General features: G+C 40.3%; 1 protein-coding gene across 6 annotated transcripts in view; it reads left to right on the top strand.

The window, feature by feature from the left end:
- kalrna (kalirin RhoGEF kinase a) overlaps nt 1–14211 on the top strand; it is a gene marked incomplete at both ends in the record, with an annotated part of 131532 nt that overhangs the window by 27367 nt on the left and 89954 nt on the right. For all 6 annotated transcript variants that reach the window (XM_083902657.1, XM_083902658.1, XM_083902655.1 and 3 more), the window contains one exon: nt 11466–11540. In XM_083902657.1, the coding sequence (XP_083758783.1) occupies nt 11466–11540 (75 nt within the window). The remainder of the gene's footprint in view (nt 1–11465; nt 11541–14211) is intronic.

Here is a 14211-nt window from a genome sequence, read left to right as displayed (position 1 = left end):
AAAGGAAAGCACCTGTACGTACAGTAGTTTCCATTTTTTGATTTGTGTCAATATTTTCACGAAGCTAGCAAATAAAATACACAAATTTGCAAATAAAATCTCGATTAAAAAAACAAAACAACGGTTAGCGTTAGCGTGACGTCATGTTTACGTGCCGCGGCACTGCAGTAAAGGCACCGTTTACCAGTTAGCTCTGTTAGCTCCATTAGCTGCGTTAGCTCCTTTAGCACCGGTTAGCGCGCCTACAGTCGAACTGGAGCGGTCTGTTTATTTAACGAAAAGAGCAGCGCTACAAATAACCAGCGTAATAGTGCGTATGTGTTCCTCTGTTTAGCGTAAAACATGACGGTTACGTGTCTTTTTCCCATCAGTCGTCATGGAAACGCGTCATGTGTTAACGTACGCTAACGTTGACGCCCAGCACTAAATAAAATACAACATTTTTGAATGATTCAATCCATATTATATCTATATTATATGTTATTAATATGTTCCTATTCATGTACAACTATTTTGTTGTTGTTTTTCTTCCTTTTGAAATGGTTAATACACTATTTTAACACGCTGTAAATTGTAAATAACTGCCAGATACTGAAAGTTATTCCGGATAAATGGGCAAAAAGCACTTAGCCCCAGGACATTTTCTGGTTTCTGGCACAAATACTTGTTTTTATAATGACAATTTGCCCAATTAGTGTCAGTTTAAATTTAAATTCTGGTTCGGACACTGGCGTTTGCATTAGATTAAACACACGTCGCATAGCACTAATTGGACGCTCTAAATTGACCGCAGACATATCTCTTGTGTTGTTTTCGTTGTGCTGCTGCGTTCCTCAGCGTCACTTTCACCTTCACAGTCTTTCCTGGCGCGGTTTTTCGGCGACGGTCGTTGTTCTTCCTGTTGCCGCAGGGTCGTCGTGTTAATGGTTCCAGCAGGACCTTTGCAGTTGACCTTTGACCCGGTGCGTGTCTGCTAACGGCAGCCGCGCGTCTCTGCACATAAGAATAGAACGCGCAGGAGATAAAAACGTGAGCAGAGACTTCACTGCGTGACCTTGTCATGACTAAAGAAGACGATGGTTTTTGAACCAGTGCTAACCACTGAACCACTGTGTCAACATAACTCTTAATAAAACAACCAAAACCTTTGATTTAAAATGGATTAAACACACTCTCTCACTCAATGAGAAATAACGACATTAAGACGCGGGCCGCATTTTCTGAGACGTCAATAATTTCCTCTGCGAGTCGTCTGGGAGTTCAGACGTTGCCGTAGCAACCGGCTGCTGCAGCGAAGAATTGGGATACACCATTGATCTCAGACAACACAACACAACCCGCTATAGAACTTTGTTTCCCACGACGGAATGAAAATGAAAAAACCATGGACGTTCTGAAGATGTGTGTGTCCCTGTGTCTCTTTGTGTGTGTGTGTGTGTGTGTGTGTGTGTGTGTGTGTGTGGGAGCAGCTGGGTTTTTGTGTGGTTCCTTTGAAACATTGTAAGATACTAAATCAAAGATATTTCACAGAGAAGCCGTATTCCTGTGCTCGTGTGTGTGTGTGTGATCACTTGTGGCTCTGTTTTGTTTATTCTACAGCTGTTGAGATGTTACATCTCTGTGCTGCAACACGTGCAGAAAACATTACACGTTTCATATTAAACTATATCGTTATTTTTTTATTATGATTATTATTATTAAGCGATGTGCGAGAAGAGCTGACCTCATACGAAAATTTGGAAAAAAGGGCTGGCGTGAAAAGGTCGCTGTGAGTCACTGTTGCTCTGCACTGACCCAACAGAGCCGAGGAGCTGTTGGTTCTTAAAGTATTTGGCTGCTGCTGTGATTTAAAGCAGAGACCCAGACTCTGTTGTTGGGTGAAACTCGGATACACATGGCACATATAATGATCTCCAGAAGGCATAGAGTACGGCTCATTGCTTAAAAGCATCAGTGAAGGATGGAAAACCTCCGCATGTCTTAAGCTCATAACCGGTTCTGCTCAGAGATTAAAAGCTTGGTTTGTCATCTGTTTGGTTGGTTTTTTTACCCCTCCAGGAAAGTGTTTTTTTCAAGTTCTATTTTGCATAAGTTCAAGTTCTCTTCCAGGCCACCATAGTCTACTTCCTTGCTCTTCCAGGCCACCGTAATAAGTCTACAGCCCCTCAAGTCAGATTTGCAACTCAGAAAGTCGGAGCTATGATGCTAACAATTGGTATTTGTTAGCATTATCGTCTTGAATCCATTCAAGAGTTTTATTGTGATATAATATTTGCAGGGTTGTTGAATGTGAGTCCTTGCATTTAATTTAATACAGGAAAGTATTTAAAAGTGCATTTTTATGATTTTTCAAAGGCAAAAATCCTTTGCTGCATATTTGCACCAATAATCTACTGTTTTTATTGCAACATTTTAATCCAGTTTTAAACGTCTGTATTTTTGGATTTTCCCCCTGTGATTAGTGCCCCCCAAAAAACACTTTGTGGCTGAGTCTTCAGACCGTGACCTGCACTCGCTCCCGACGAGCATCGATCCACGCGTCGACTGAAGCGGGGCGTAATTTAAATTCATTGCGCTGCTCCTTGCTAGCATGTAAATGAGGCCAGACACTGAGGAAAAAGGCCTTTTTTTCTGGGCAGGCAGGCAGTCTATCAGTCATGGTTATTATGGGCTTTTCTTTTTTTCTTTTTTTTTCACTGAGTGTTTTTGTGCTAACAAGCCGACACAGAGCAACGAGCCAGCTGTTGCCTCCCTCTGCTTAGCAACCGTTGTTCACTCGCAGCATTTAAAAAACAACAGAATATTAGCTTCCCTAACTTTATTATTTTTGTTTTATTTGAGCAAATGAACCATTTATCTGTTGCTAACAAGGTTAGCTATAATGCTAATATAGCTAATATAAGGTCATGCAGGGATGGAACTAATTCCAGCCGCCTTTAGAGATGTACATATTCCAGATTATCAGTCCATCACTCACTATACGTTTTTTATACGACATTTAGTCCAGCTAAAGTCATAGTCAGACTAAGACAGGCAACCGGACATCTATTTATTGGTAGTGTATTTAAGTAGAGTTCCGAAATGCAAAAAGAAGAAATGGAAACCGGAGTGCTTGTTCAGGAGTGTACATGCAGGAGTAATCGGACTATGAATCGCATAATCCAGTTATGTTAGTCTGACTAAGACGAGATAGATGTTTCGGCGACAATCAACTATTCCCAATCTCCAATTAATCTGACATAGAGAATATACAGAAACTTGTGGAAAACCCAATGCAGACATTGACGGAACGTGATAATCAAAGGGTTGCAAGTTTGAAACGGCAACCTTCATACGCTTAACACCAGACTGCAGGATCCAGATGACAACGTGTCAACAAACTGTGCTTGTAGGTAGTTTTCTAGGAGCGATGGCTAATCTAAAAATGGCTTCTTATGACTTTTACCTGGGGAAGCTTCATGGAACCCATAATGCGCTTAAAGATCTCCCAAAAATATGCAATTTTGCCGCCAGATTATCTTGTTTTTTTTCCCACCAGAACGATACGTTGATGCTGTGGTCTGGAACCACTGGTACTCCAAACTTTAGCGGTGAAACGACTATGTCTGCTCCATCAAACTCATCTTCTCTGATTGTAGCTTCTGCTGGGATAAAATTGCTTCTATCAACGATTGGGAGTCCACACACACACATGTGCGCACACACACACACACACACTGCTTGTCAAGTCAATTTAATGGCCTCGTGATATTTAGTCCCTTCTGCTTTTTTACGGCCATGTGCTTCTGTAATCACTGCTGTATTACTACTACACACACACACACTGTATATGAGTGTGTGATGTTAAAAACTTCTGTTGGATCAAATGTGTGTGTGTGTGTGTGTGTGTAGTGTGAGTGAAGACAAGAACAGGAAAAACCTGCTCGGCAGATTTTCTAACGCCAAAGCTTTCAAACGTATTCCGATGCTTTATGTTAATGCTATGCTAATGAAATGTGTTTTATTAGGAGACGGGGGACAGATGACAGGACACACAAGACGTCCTTTTTTTCTTCGTTTCCCCTCTGGGATTACGCATGTCTATATCCTTCACGTAAAACTACGCCGTCTTATTATCACGGAAGCGGGAAAAAAAGGAAAAAGGATAACAGACTGCTTTGTTTTCATTTAATCTGGATTGAGTGGGGTGCGCCGCAACAATCACGACATTACCCAACGTAAACAACACCTGTGAACAAATGCTGCTCACTTTACGTCGCTGTCACACGCAGCTGAAAGACATTAACGTCTTTCCCCGCGCCTGATCTGTCCCTTTATGGTGAACTGAGCCGGTCCAGATGTTCTGAACCATCGCTGACTTCAGCAATTTCTGACCTTAAGCGTTCCCATTTGTTCTGCTGATGGACTCGTTGTCCACATTTTAGAGGTTCTTTGAAACTGAAACTGAACACGAACAAAGTGCCACAGTATCTGGAACAAGCTTTCATGTCGTAGACGTTAAAGCTCTCAGATATCGGACCAGATGTCACTCGCCGTCAGTCGGTGCGTTTACATGCGTCTTAAAAGTCCAGTTTTAGTCAGACTAAGACATTAATGTCATGTAAACACATCGGTCTGACTAAAATCGAGCTAGTCTTAGTCGGACTTACATACCTGCGTTATGCCAGTCATAGTCTGATTACTCCTGCATACATGTATACGCTTAGTCGGACGTAAACACATCGGCCCGACTAAAATCGAGCTAGTCTTAGTCGGACTAACATACCTGCATTATGCCAGTCATAGTCTGATTACTCCTGCATACATGTAAACGCTTAGTCGGACGTAAACACATCGGCCCGACTAAAATCGAGCTAGTCTTAGTCGGACTAACATACCTGCATTATGCCAGTCATAGTCTGATTACTCCTGCATACATGTAAACGCTTAGTCGGACGTAAACACATCGGTCCGACTAAAATCGAGCTTGGCTTAGTCTGACTAACATACCTGCATTATGCCAGTCATAGTCTGATTACATGGGCAATACATTTGCAAGTTGTGCGATTGCCTATCTTAGTCGGACTACGATCAGACTATGGCCTCTTAGTTATGTTACAAAGTTAGCTTAGATGAGGAGTTAGGGTTATTATTAGGGCTGGAACAAAGTTAAAATCAAAAAGTATCTCTGAATGACTTGAAATTTTACACAGTAATAGTCGGCATCGCCCTGAACAAGGATTCGTTAAAAAAATTTGCAAACCTCTTAAGGAATAATTTTCATGAATTTTGGAATTTCAGGAAATGATTCATTTGCCCTGATGCACTTTGACAGTGAGCTGACTTTATTCTCAAAAACAAAAAGTATCTCGGAATGACTTGAAATTTACCATCATAATAGTCGGCATTGCCCTGAACACGGATCCGTTGAAAATATTTGCAAACCTCTTAAGGAATAATTTAAATGAATTTTTGAAATTCAGGAAATTATTCATTTGCCCTGATGCACTTTGACAGTGAGCTGACTTTCTTCAAAAAAACAAAAAATATCTCGGATTGACTTGAAATTTACCAGGATGCCAACTGAGAATGTCAATCAAAACTACAATATCATCGACAAACATGGACACCAAAATTTCAGTTTAAAAACTTTCACTTTTACGACGAGACCATTGAGCAGCGCAGCAACAGAAAAGCGGACAATGAACTTATTTTCTCTCTTCTGTCTTCGACTCTTGAGCTTTGCCAGACACGTGAAATTTATTCACTTGACTTTTTGATCCCGCCACTCATTTGTTTTTTGAAGTCTTTTCTTCTGAACCAAACCTGCTCTGATCGATGTCACATCAGTCTCCAGATTCCTTGACCTTTTTTCGTTCTTTCTCATTTTTTCCGCCCCCCGGTAATAAATGTATTTTGTTGTCATTTTTCAAAACCCGTCCGCCCTCAAAAAATATATCTAAATCAAATTCTTTCGACATCGTTGACATTAACTTAACCTTGCTGGTGTTGTGTTAGCTTCTTGGAGTGTTTTCAAAATAAAGGCCCCCGGTGCAGCATCGCTGTCCTAAAACATTTATTATGGAGCATATTCCAAAAAGGTGATGAGTTAATATCAACAGCAGCTGTGTCCGTCCGTCCGTCCGCTGGATTTTTGTAGCGGCAAATGAGCGCAGCAGAGCGTCGTGGGGGGATTGTGCTGTTCCAGTGGAGAGTGATAGAGTAAAAGAAAATGATGCACAGCTGCCGCGCTGACAGTTAACCCCCCCGGGTAAAGTGGAAACGATTATGTTATTGTTTTCCTATCGGACAATGGACAAAAAAGGCACATAGATGGACTTCTATATGTTTTTGAATCATAAATTGTGTTTTTATTGTGAAATGCACATTGTTCCGTGTCAGCGAAGATGCTTTTATTGTGAAATTCTGTGAAATATTGCCACAATTCTAATGGCAAAGGTTATACGGTTAGTGGTTGCTTTTTCCCAAAAAAAGTTGAACTTGACCGATGCGGTAATGACCAGCGTAAATGCTTCGAGGTCCCCAGATTATTGGAGATTAAATTGGATGGATTGAATTTAACTGCTGTGTAGAAGAGTAGGTTTTTGAAATGTGAAATTGTTCACAGTAATAGTCGACATCGCCCTGAACAAGGATCCGTTGAAAATATTGGCAAAGCTCTTAAGGAATAATTTTCATGAATTTTTGAAATTCAGGAAATTATCCATTCACCCTGATGCACTTTGAGCTGACTTTAGTCTTAAAATCAAAAAGTATCTCGGAATGACTTGAAATTGTGCACAGTAATAGTCGGCATCGCCCTGAACAAGAATCCGTTGAAAATATTCGCAAAACTCTTAAGGAATAATTTTCCTGAATTTTTGAAATTCAGGAAATTATTCATTTACCCTGATGCACTGTGACTGGCCTGATCAGGACTGACATCAGCTCTAATCTCTGTGGGTGTGGCTCTGGTGTGCGGTCGCAGTTACAGACCTGCGAAAGCGAAATTCCGCTCCAGGAAAAGGGCCCGATTTCCGCACTAGAAAGACTTCCTAGTTCCTTACAGGAACTCCCGGAGCTGGAGCGTCGAGCAGAGAAAGCTGCCCGAGCCAGCGCTGACTCACCATCACTTTCCTGTCACAGACACAGAGATGTAAATCACTGCCCTGAAAGAACTGTGTCTGCATGTGTGTGTGTGTGTGCTCGTATTTGTTGCCTCTTTAGGACCGAAACCTGGTCCTAATGAGGTAGAACCCCATTTCTGAGGAGCTGGTTAAGTTTAGGACTAAGATTTGTATTGTTGTTTTGGTCAAGGTTTGGGATAATGCTTTGTTTTCACGCTGTCAAAATGAATGGAAACCAATGCAGTGTCCTTAAAAGGATAGCAGCACAAACCTGTGTGTGTGTGTGTGTGTGTGTTTGTTCCAGGTTTTCCTCATGTTGTGACATATTGTTCTTGTGGGGACATTATAACATAAATTATTACATTTCAAGGTGAGGACATGGAGTTATGACCTTTTCTGACCTTCTTTGGACCACTTGTCCTCATGGAGACCAAAACCTGGTCCTAATGAGGCAGAAGTTGTGGTTAGGTTACGGTTAGGTTAACTAGTTCTGGTTAAGGTCAGGTGATAAGGTTTTTTTGTGGTTGTCCAAATGAATGGAAATCAATGCAGGGTCCTTGAAAGTATAGCTGCACAAACCTGTGTGTGTGGGGATGTTTCAGGTGTTACTGATGTTGTGGGGACCTAGATTTGTTTACACAGTCACATTAAGAAAACATCAATAGATAAGGTGAAGGCATGTTTAATGGTTAGATTAAGGCTCCAGGACAGGAGTGTAAGTCAGTGTAGATGTCCTCTGAAGTCATGGAAACCAGACTGTGTGTGTGTTGAGCCCAGCAGCTTCCTTTGTGTGTTAAAATGACAAAAGCTGTTTCCTCCTCGAACAGTAACGGACAAACGAGTCTCCCTCACTGTTTTACTCCGTGGATGTTGGCACCAGGCGCTCGTGTCCTTCATCCGCAGTTGGCGTATTTTCCGAATCGACTGCATCTCCGTCACCGTGGGAACCCAATCGTTAAAAAAGCCGAGGGCGGCCTTTTTTCGCGGCTGCTTTAGATCCGTTCCATCAACGTTATCAATCGGCGTGAGCAGCCAAACGCTGTTGACTTGTGTCCAAGTGGAGTTTACAGCAGCGTTGTCATCAGCTAATTCTCTGCAGACCTGTGTTAGGCTCCAAAAGGGACTTATTATGTATAATAATCCTGTAAAAACTAACAATATTGCACTTATTACCGCGAATTCTGGCCAATAATTTAATCATATGATATTTTGTACCATTAATTTCTTCAGTATATGTCACTGTAATGTTTAAATATTGCACTCTTTGAGGTTAAATCCCTTTGTTTTCTATTGTTTTAAACAGATTCCTTCATGTTATCATAAAATAACCTCTAAAGGACCAAAACAACCCTCACCCTAGTAAGCTAATAGCTTGCTAAGCTAGCCTAGAATCATAATATTTTTACTTCTTTGAAAATGTTGTGCCTTGGACTTCTTGTTATTGGATAAAATAACAACATTAAAGCAATATATTCATAACACGTCACTATCAATACTTTAGGCGCTAAAACTGTTATTAGCCAAAATTCTATTGGAACTTGGTGTGATGGTTGTATAAGTTTGTCTTACGTGGTTTTGCTTTTAAAATGGTGGACAAATGTTGAGCCGTCGTCCTGAGCGGACAGTCGCGACATCTGAAATGCGATGTGTGGAAGTATTTCGGGTTCTGCGCGGTAGATAAACAAGTAAAAATGCTGAGTCGCCTTGCTAGCTTAGCTGTTAGCTCCAGAAGAGGCATCAGAAACACGCAGTTTTTGTTGTTGTTGGTATGATAATCGTGCTCAGACGAGTTTGTTGATTTACGAAACGTGCAATTAGCCAAGATGAGGACCAAATTCAAAAGGGCCGACTTCCAGTTGCGTTTAGCTCATGATGCCAATGGACTTTATTTTGTTTTTGTTCGTAGAATCGTCCTCCTGAGTGGAGAATCGCGACATCTGAAATGCGACGTGTGGAAGTATTTCGGGTTTTACGCGGTAGATAGCCAAGTAACAAGAAAAAATGCTGACTGAAATGATGACTCACCTGGCTAGCTTAGCTGTTAGCTCCACCTAAAGTAAAAATGCTGACTCACCGAGCTATTAGCTGTTAGCTCCACCTAAGTGAAGCAGCAGAAGAGGCATCAGAAACGAGTAGTTTTTTATCGTTGTTGATGTTGGTACGATTATCGTGCTCAGGCGAGTTTGTTGATTTACGAAACTAGCCAAAATGGGCACCAAATTAAAAATGGCAGACTTCCCGTTGCGTTTAGCTCATGATGCCAATGGACTTTTTTGTTCGTCTTAGGCTGAGACATGTTCCCACCCAGCTTCGTGTAATTTGGTGCAACTTGCATGCTATATGCTTACTTTAGCTTCATATTATCTGTTAAACTGCATCGTCCCGATTAAATAAATACATTTAGATGAATTAAAACATTCCTCTAAACTTGATTTTTGAAAACGTGACAGCCCTAGTCTGTGCAGTGCAAAAATCAAGTCAGCCAACTGACAATGAAAATGGGACCGCGTAACTAATAAAAATATCAAATAGGCTTAATGTAAGCACCACATGTCAAGACTCCAACATTAAGGAGGATGATTATTATCATTTTCTCTCTGCCAAATCTTAAACGTCTACAAACAGAACCACAGTGTTTGTATAAAATGACATATTGTTCTTGGAAAACACGGTTCCAGGCTGTATGCATGAACTAACACATGGCATTTTGATGCATTTTCAAACTAATAAGGCTCGAAGCGGCGCAGATGGCAAGCGCTCGCTCGCTCGGCTACAACTAAGAGCCCAGAAATTAATCAAGTCTTGAACGTCGTGCGTATTAAATTTGCTTTCCCACATGTTGAGTGCATAATATTTGCGGTGAAGGGAACTTTTTTCCCCCAAACACTCTGTCCGACAATCCGTCTTTGTACCGCGCCGGTTAAACCACATCGTCAAGCTCCGATCAATATGTTATCTGTGCACCGGGGGTCACATGATCACACAAGCTAACATTAAACTGATCCATGAGGTTATTGACCTTGACCTTGACCTTGAGCTTGAGCTTCTATCAGCAACCGTTCACGCACGACCTCTGAATGTGATCTCATCGCAGACTCTGATCAAATCTCCCATGATGCATTTGAAAGCTGACGGTAAAAATAGACACAGTATTGACAAATTATTGACGCCCCCCCAAACTTTATTAAAGGGGTGATGGATACAGTGGAAGAATATATTGTAAAGTCAGCTTTTCTTTCTCTTTATACTGAGTTAGCGTTAGCCGACTTAGCATTTTCACTGTGGAATAGTCGTGTGTGTGTGTGTGTGTGTGTGTGTGTGTGTGTGTGTATGTGTGTGTATATAAAACATACTAAAAACATACAAAACAACTATTGTAAGCGGGGGACAGGTCTTTTTTGCCTTAAAACTGGTAGAGTTATTAATGAACTGTTAATTAGATTTTCAAAATAAAATGAAAAAAACAGATAAAGTACTGTTAATTTGATTTTCAAAATAAAATAAAAAATGGCAAAAAACATAACAAACCGTTAATTTGATTTTCAAAATAAAATATATACAAAAACATAACGCGCTGTTAATATGATTTTCAAAATAAAATATGAAAAAAACAGATAAAGAACTGTTAATTTGATTTTCAAAATAAAATATATATAATAAACATAAGGAACTGTTAATCTGATTTTCAAAATAAAATGAAAAATGGAAAAATAACTATAAAATATGTTATTCTTAAGGGGCTTAGGTATATTATTTATCCCTATGAAAGTCCTCACTAATGATGATTTACAAGAATATTTGTGTATGAGTTCCTGTATTTGTCACCTTGTCAGGACCAGTAGTCCTCATGGTCCTAATGAGGCAGAACCTAATTTCTAAGTTAAGGGCTCATTGTGGTTTAGGTGAAAGTTAGTGTGAGGCTTTAAGTGGTTCTGGTTCATGCTTTGTTTTCAGTTGTCCAAATGAGCGGACGTCAGTGCCGTGTCCTCAGAGGAATAGCTGTGCAAACCTGTGTGTGTCACATGTACACACACACACACACAGCAGGACCTGGGCGTTTGGGCTTGTTTTTCCGTTGAGACGGAGAGAGATTTCATAACATGACAGACGGACGACCACATGAACCGAGGAGGGGGAACGAGAACAGAGGAACAGGGGGATGAAATAATGAAAGGATGGAGATTTAGTGATCATCACGTTCCTGTAAACGCACACATTGTTGCCTTAAAAGTGCTTTATAACGACAAATGTGTTGTACAGACAAGAGAGAATTGGAACCTGTGGTTATCGGTTTGTGTTCTTTCTTATAGATAACTAATAATTGGATTAATGTTCATTTTTCTGTCTTTTGTTCTCCAGGATCGTTGAGGACCGAAGGCATCAAAGCATCCGACGTCCTCCCTGTGTTGAAGGAGAAAGTCGCCTTCGTATCAGGTGAGTGTCAGACACTTTCGGAGGCAAATAAACCAACGTTCGGAGAAATGAGTGACTTGTTACCTATATGTTATTCTCGTAATCGATCAAAAGTGTGGGGAAAAAAGAGTCATGAGTGCGGCGTCCAACACAAGAATCAAAGCGGACAAAGCCGAACAATTAAAAAAAGACTTAAAAATCCCTGAAAACGTACCCTAATCTCCCAACATTTAGCTAAAGGAAATGGTGTATTTAGCGATCGCTCGTGAGCCGAATCGAAACCCGACGTTCAACGGTATTTCGGTACCGAACGATTCCGTGGACCACTTCTTTTGAATCGACTCATTCTAATGATTCGTTTACACCCAAAACAACTGCTTTACGAGTCGCTCGTGTGCGTGTTTGTGTCGCGTATTAAAACGACGTCACGGCAGTTTCATGCAGCCGTGCTATGATCACTCCGCCCCCAAATGGAGGAAGTACTTCTCCATATATGGTATATGTACATATTGTATAGTTTTGGGATCTGGTTAGCCTATTTCACAGAGGAGTCGAGAATCGTGAGACGAATCGCTACCCAACGTTCAGCCGTATTTCAGTACCGAACGATTCCGTGGACCAAATCTTTTGAATCGACTCATTCTAATGATTCGTTTACCCCCAAAACAACTGCTTTAAGAGTCGCTCGTTTGCGCGTTTGTGTCGCGTATTAAAACGACGTCGCGGCAGTTTCATGCAGCCGTGCTGTGATGACTCCGCCCCCAAATGGGGGAAGTACTTCTCCATATATGGTATATATACATATTGTATAGTTTTGGGACCCGTTACACCCAAAACAACGAGTTTTGAAAGTCAGATTTCTGAGTTTTGAAAGTGAGAATTCAGACTTTTGAAAGTCAGACTTCTGAGTTTTGAAAGTCAGACTTCTGAGTTTTGAAAGTCAGACTTCTGAGTTTTGAAAGTCAGACTTCTGAGTTTTGAAAATCAGACCTGAGTTTTGAAAGTGAGAATTCAGACTTTTGAAAGTGAGAATTTAGATTTTTGAAATTGAGACTTCTGAGATTTGAAAGTGAGACTCCGGAGTTTTTAAAGTCAGACTTCTGAGATTTGAAAGTCAGACTTCTGAGATTTGAAAGTGAGACTCCTGAGTTTTGAAAGTCGGACTCCTGAGATCTGAAAGTGAGACTTCTAAGATTTGAAAAGTCAGACTTCTGAGTTTTGAAAGTGAGAATTCAGACTTATGAAAGTGAGACTTCTGAGATTTGAAAGTGAAAAATTCAGACTTAACGTGAGACTTTTAAAGTGAGACTTCATACTTTAAACGTGAGAATTCTGAGTTTTGAAAGTGAAAATTTTAACGTGAGACTTCAGACTTTAAACGTAAGAATTCTGACTTTGTTCCAAAACAATGACCTAATGAGTTCCTCCCACTGCTCTGCGGAGCCTCACAGAAACTGTACTCACTGTATTCTCAGCCGTGACAGCCGTGAAAACCTCCAGGAGCTGCAGAAACGATCAGGGGATGTGGACCAGGGAACTCATCACAGACTCTTCACACCCTGAACATCACTTATGTGAACTCTCCCCCCCCCAGATACTGACAACAGTTTCACTCCACAAGTTCTGTTTCTGCGAGTTCAAACGCGGGTCGAGACAAAGCAAACGATGTATGCGCATAAACAAAGTCTTCAGTGCTTTTTTGGCTTTTATTTTGAAGCGCCGCGCCGCGATGACACGAAGCACTCAAGCCTGAGACAAATCCACTGTGCGTTTCCCCCAGAGTCGAAATTAAACGTGGAGTTTTAGTGAAGTTTGCTCAGCTCTGCTGTAACTCAAGGCCACATCCACAGTTACTCCCCTCGCTTTTCTCTAATAAAGCATTCGTCTTTCTCTGGATACGCCTGTTATCCACATTATCCCAGCGTATTTAAAACAATACACGTCAGATATATAATCAGATATATAAATAAATGATGAGAATGATTAAAAATAATTGAGTTTTAATGATTTCTTTGTGAAAGGAACCAGAAAATATTCACATTTAAGAAGCTGAAAAATCAGAAAAGTTGTTCTAATTGTCGGAGTAGCCCTGATATTGACCTATTTTTTATATAATATTGTCACTTTTCAACTTTTATTCTCGCTCTTTATCATAATAAATGCACTTCATGACCTAAAACTTACAAAAATCAATAGAGCACACCTATATCTCTGCTTTTAGAAATGAAAGAAATTAAATAAAATAACCACAGAAGAAGAAAATCCACTTATTTCTCTCACATGACATGCGTTTTAGGTGTATTTAGTATGGACTCGAGTCACAAATCGCAAATTTAATTGCTCTTTCTTTAAATGTTGATTATTCTAGGCCAATTTCTTAAAGAATGTGACATATTAAATGTTAGAAATTGATTAATATCCTGAAGTTCTCGACCTTTAGATGATTTAAATGAGTAATACTTCATATTTTGATGCTATAATACAGTATTTTGATGTCTATACATTAAGTATATATATATATATTTATATTTATATATATAATAATATATATAGCAGTTGAAGCATTAGATTATGATCTCTGATATGAAATCACTGTGTGTGCTATCGAACATTTTCCGTGGACAGTGAATGCATCTCATAGCTTTGTCTCCCTGATTGGTCAGTTTAGACGCGTTTCTCGGAAGACGCCCAT

This window comes from Microchirus variegatus (assembly GCF_963457635.1).
Source record: "Microchirus variegatus genome assembly, chromosome: 16".
NCBI classification, from domain to species: Eukaryota; Metazoa; Chordata; class Actinopteri; order Pleuronectiformes; family Soleidae; genus Microchirus; species Microchirus variegatus.
Note: the sequence above shows the minus strand (reverse complement) of the source record. Positions and strands in the feature narration are given on the sequence as shown.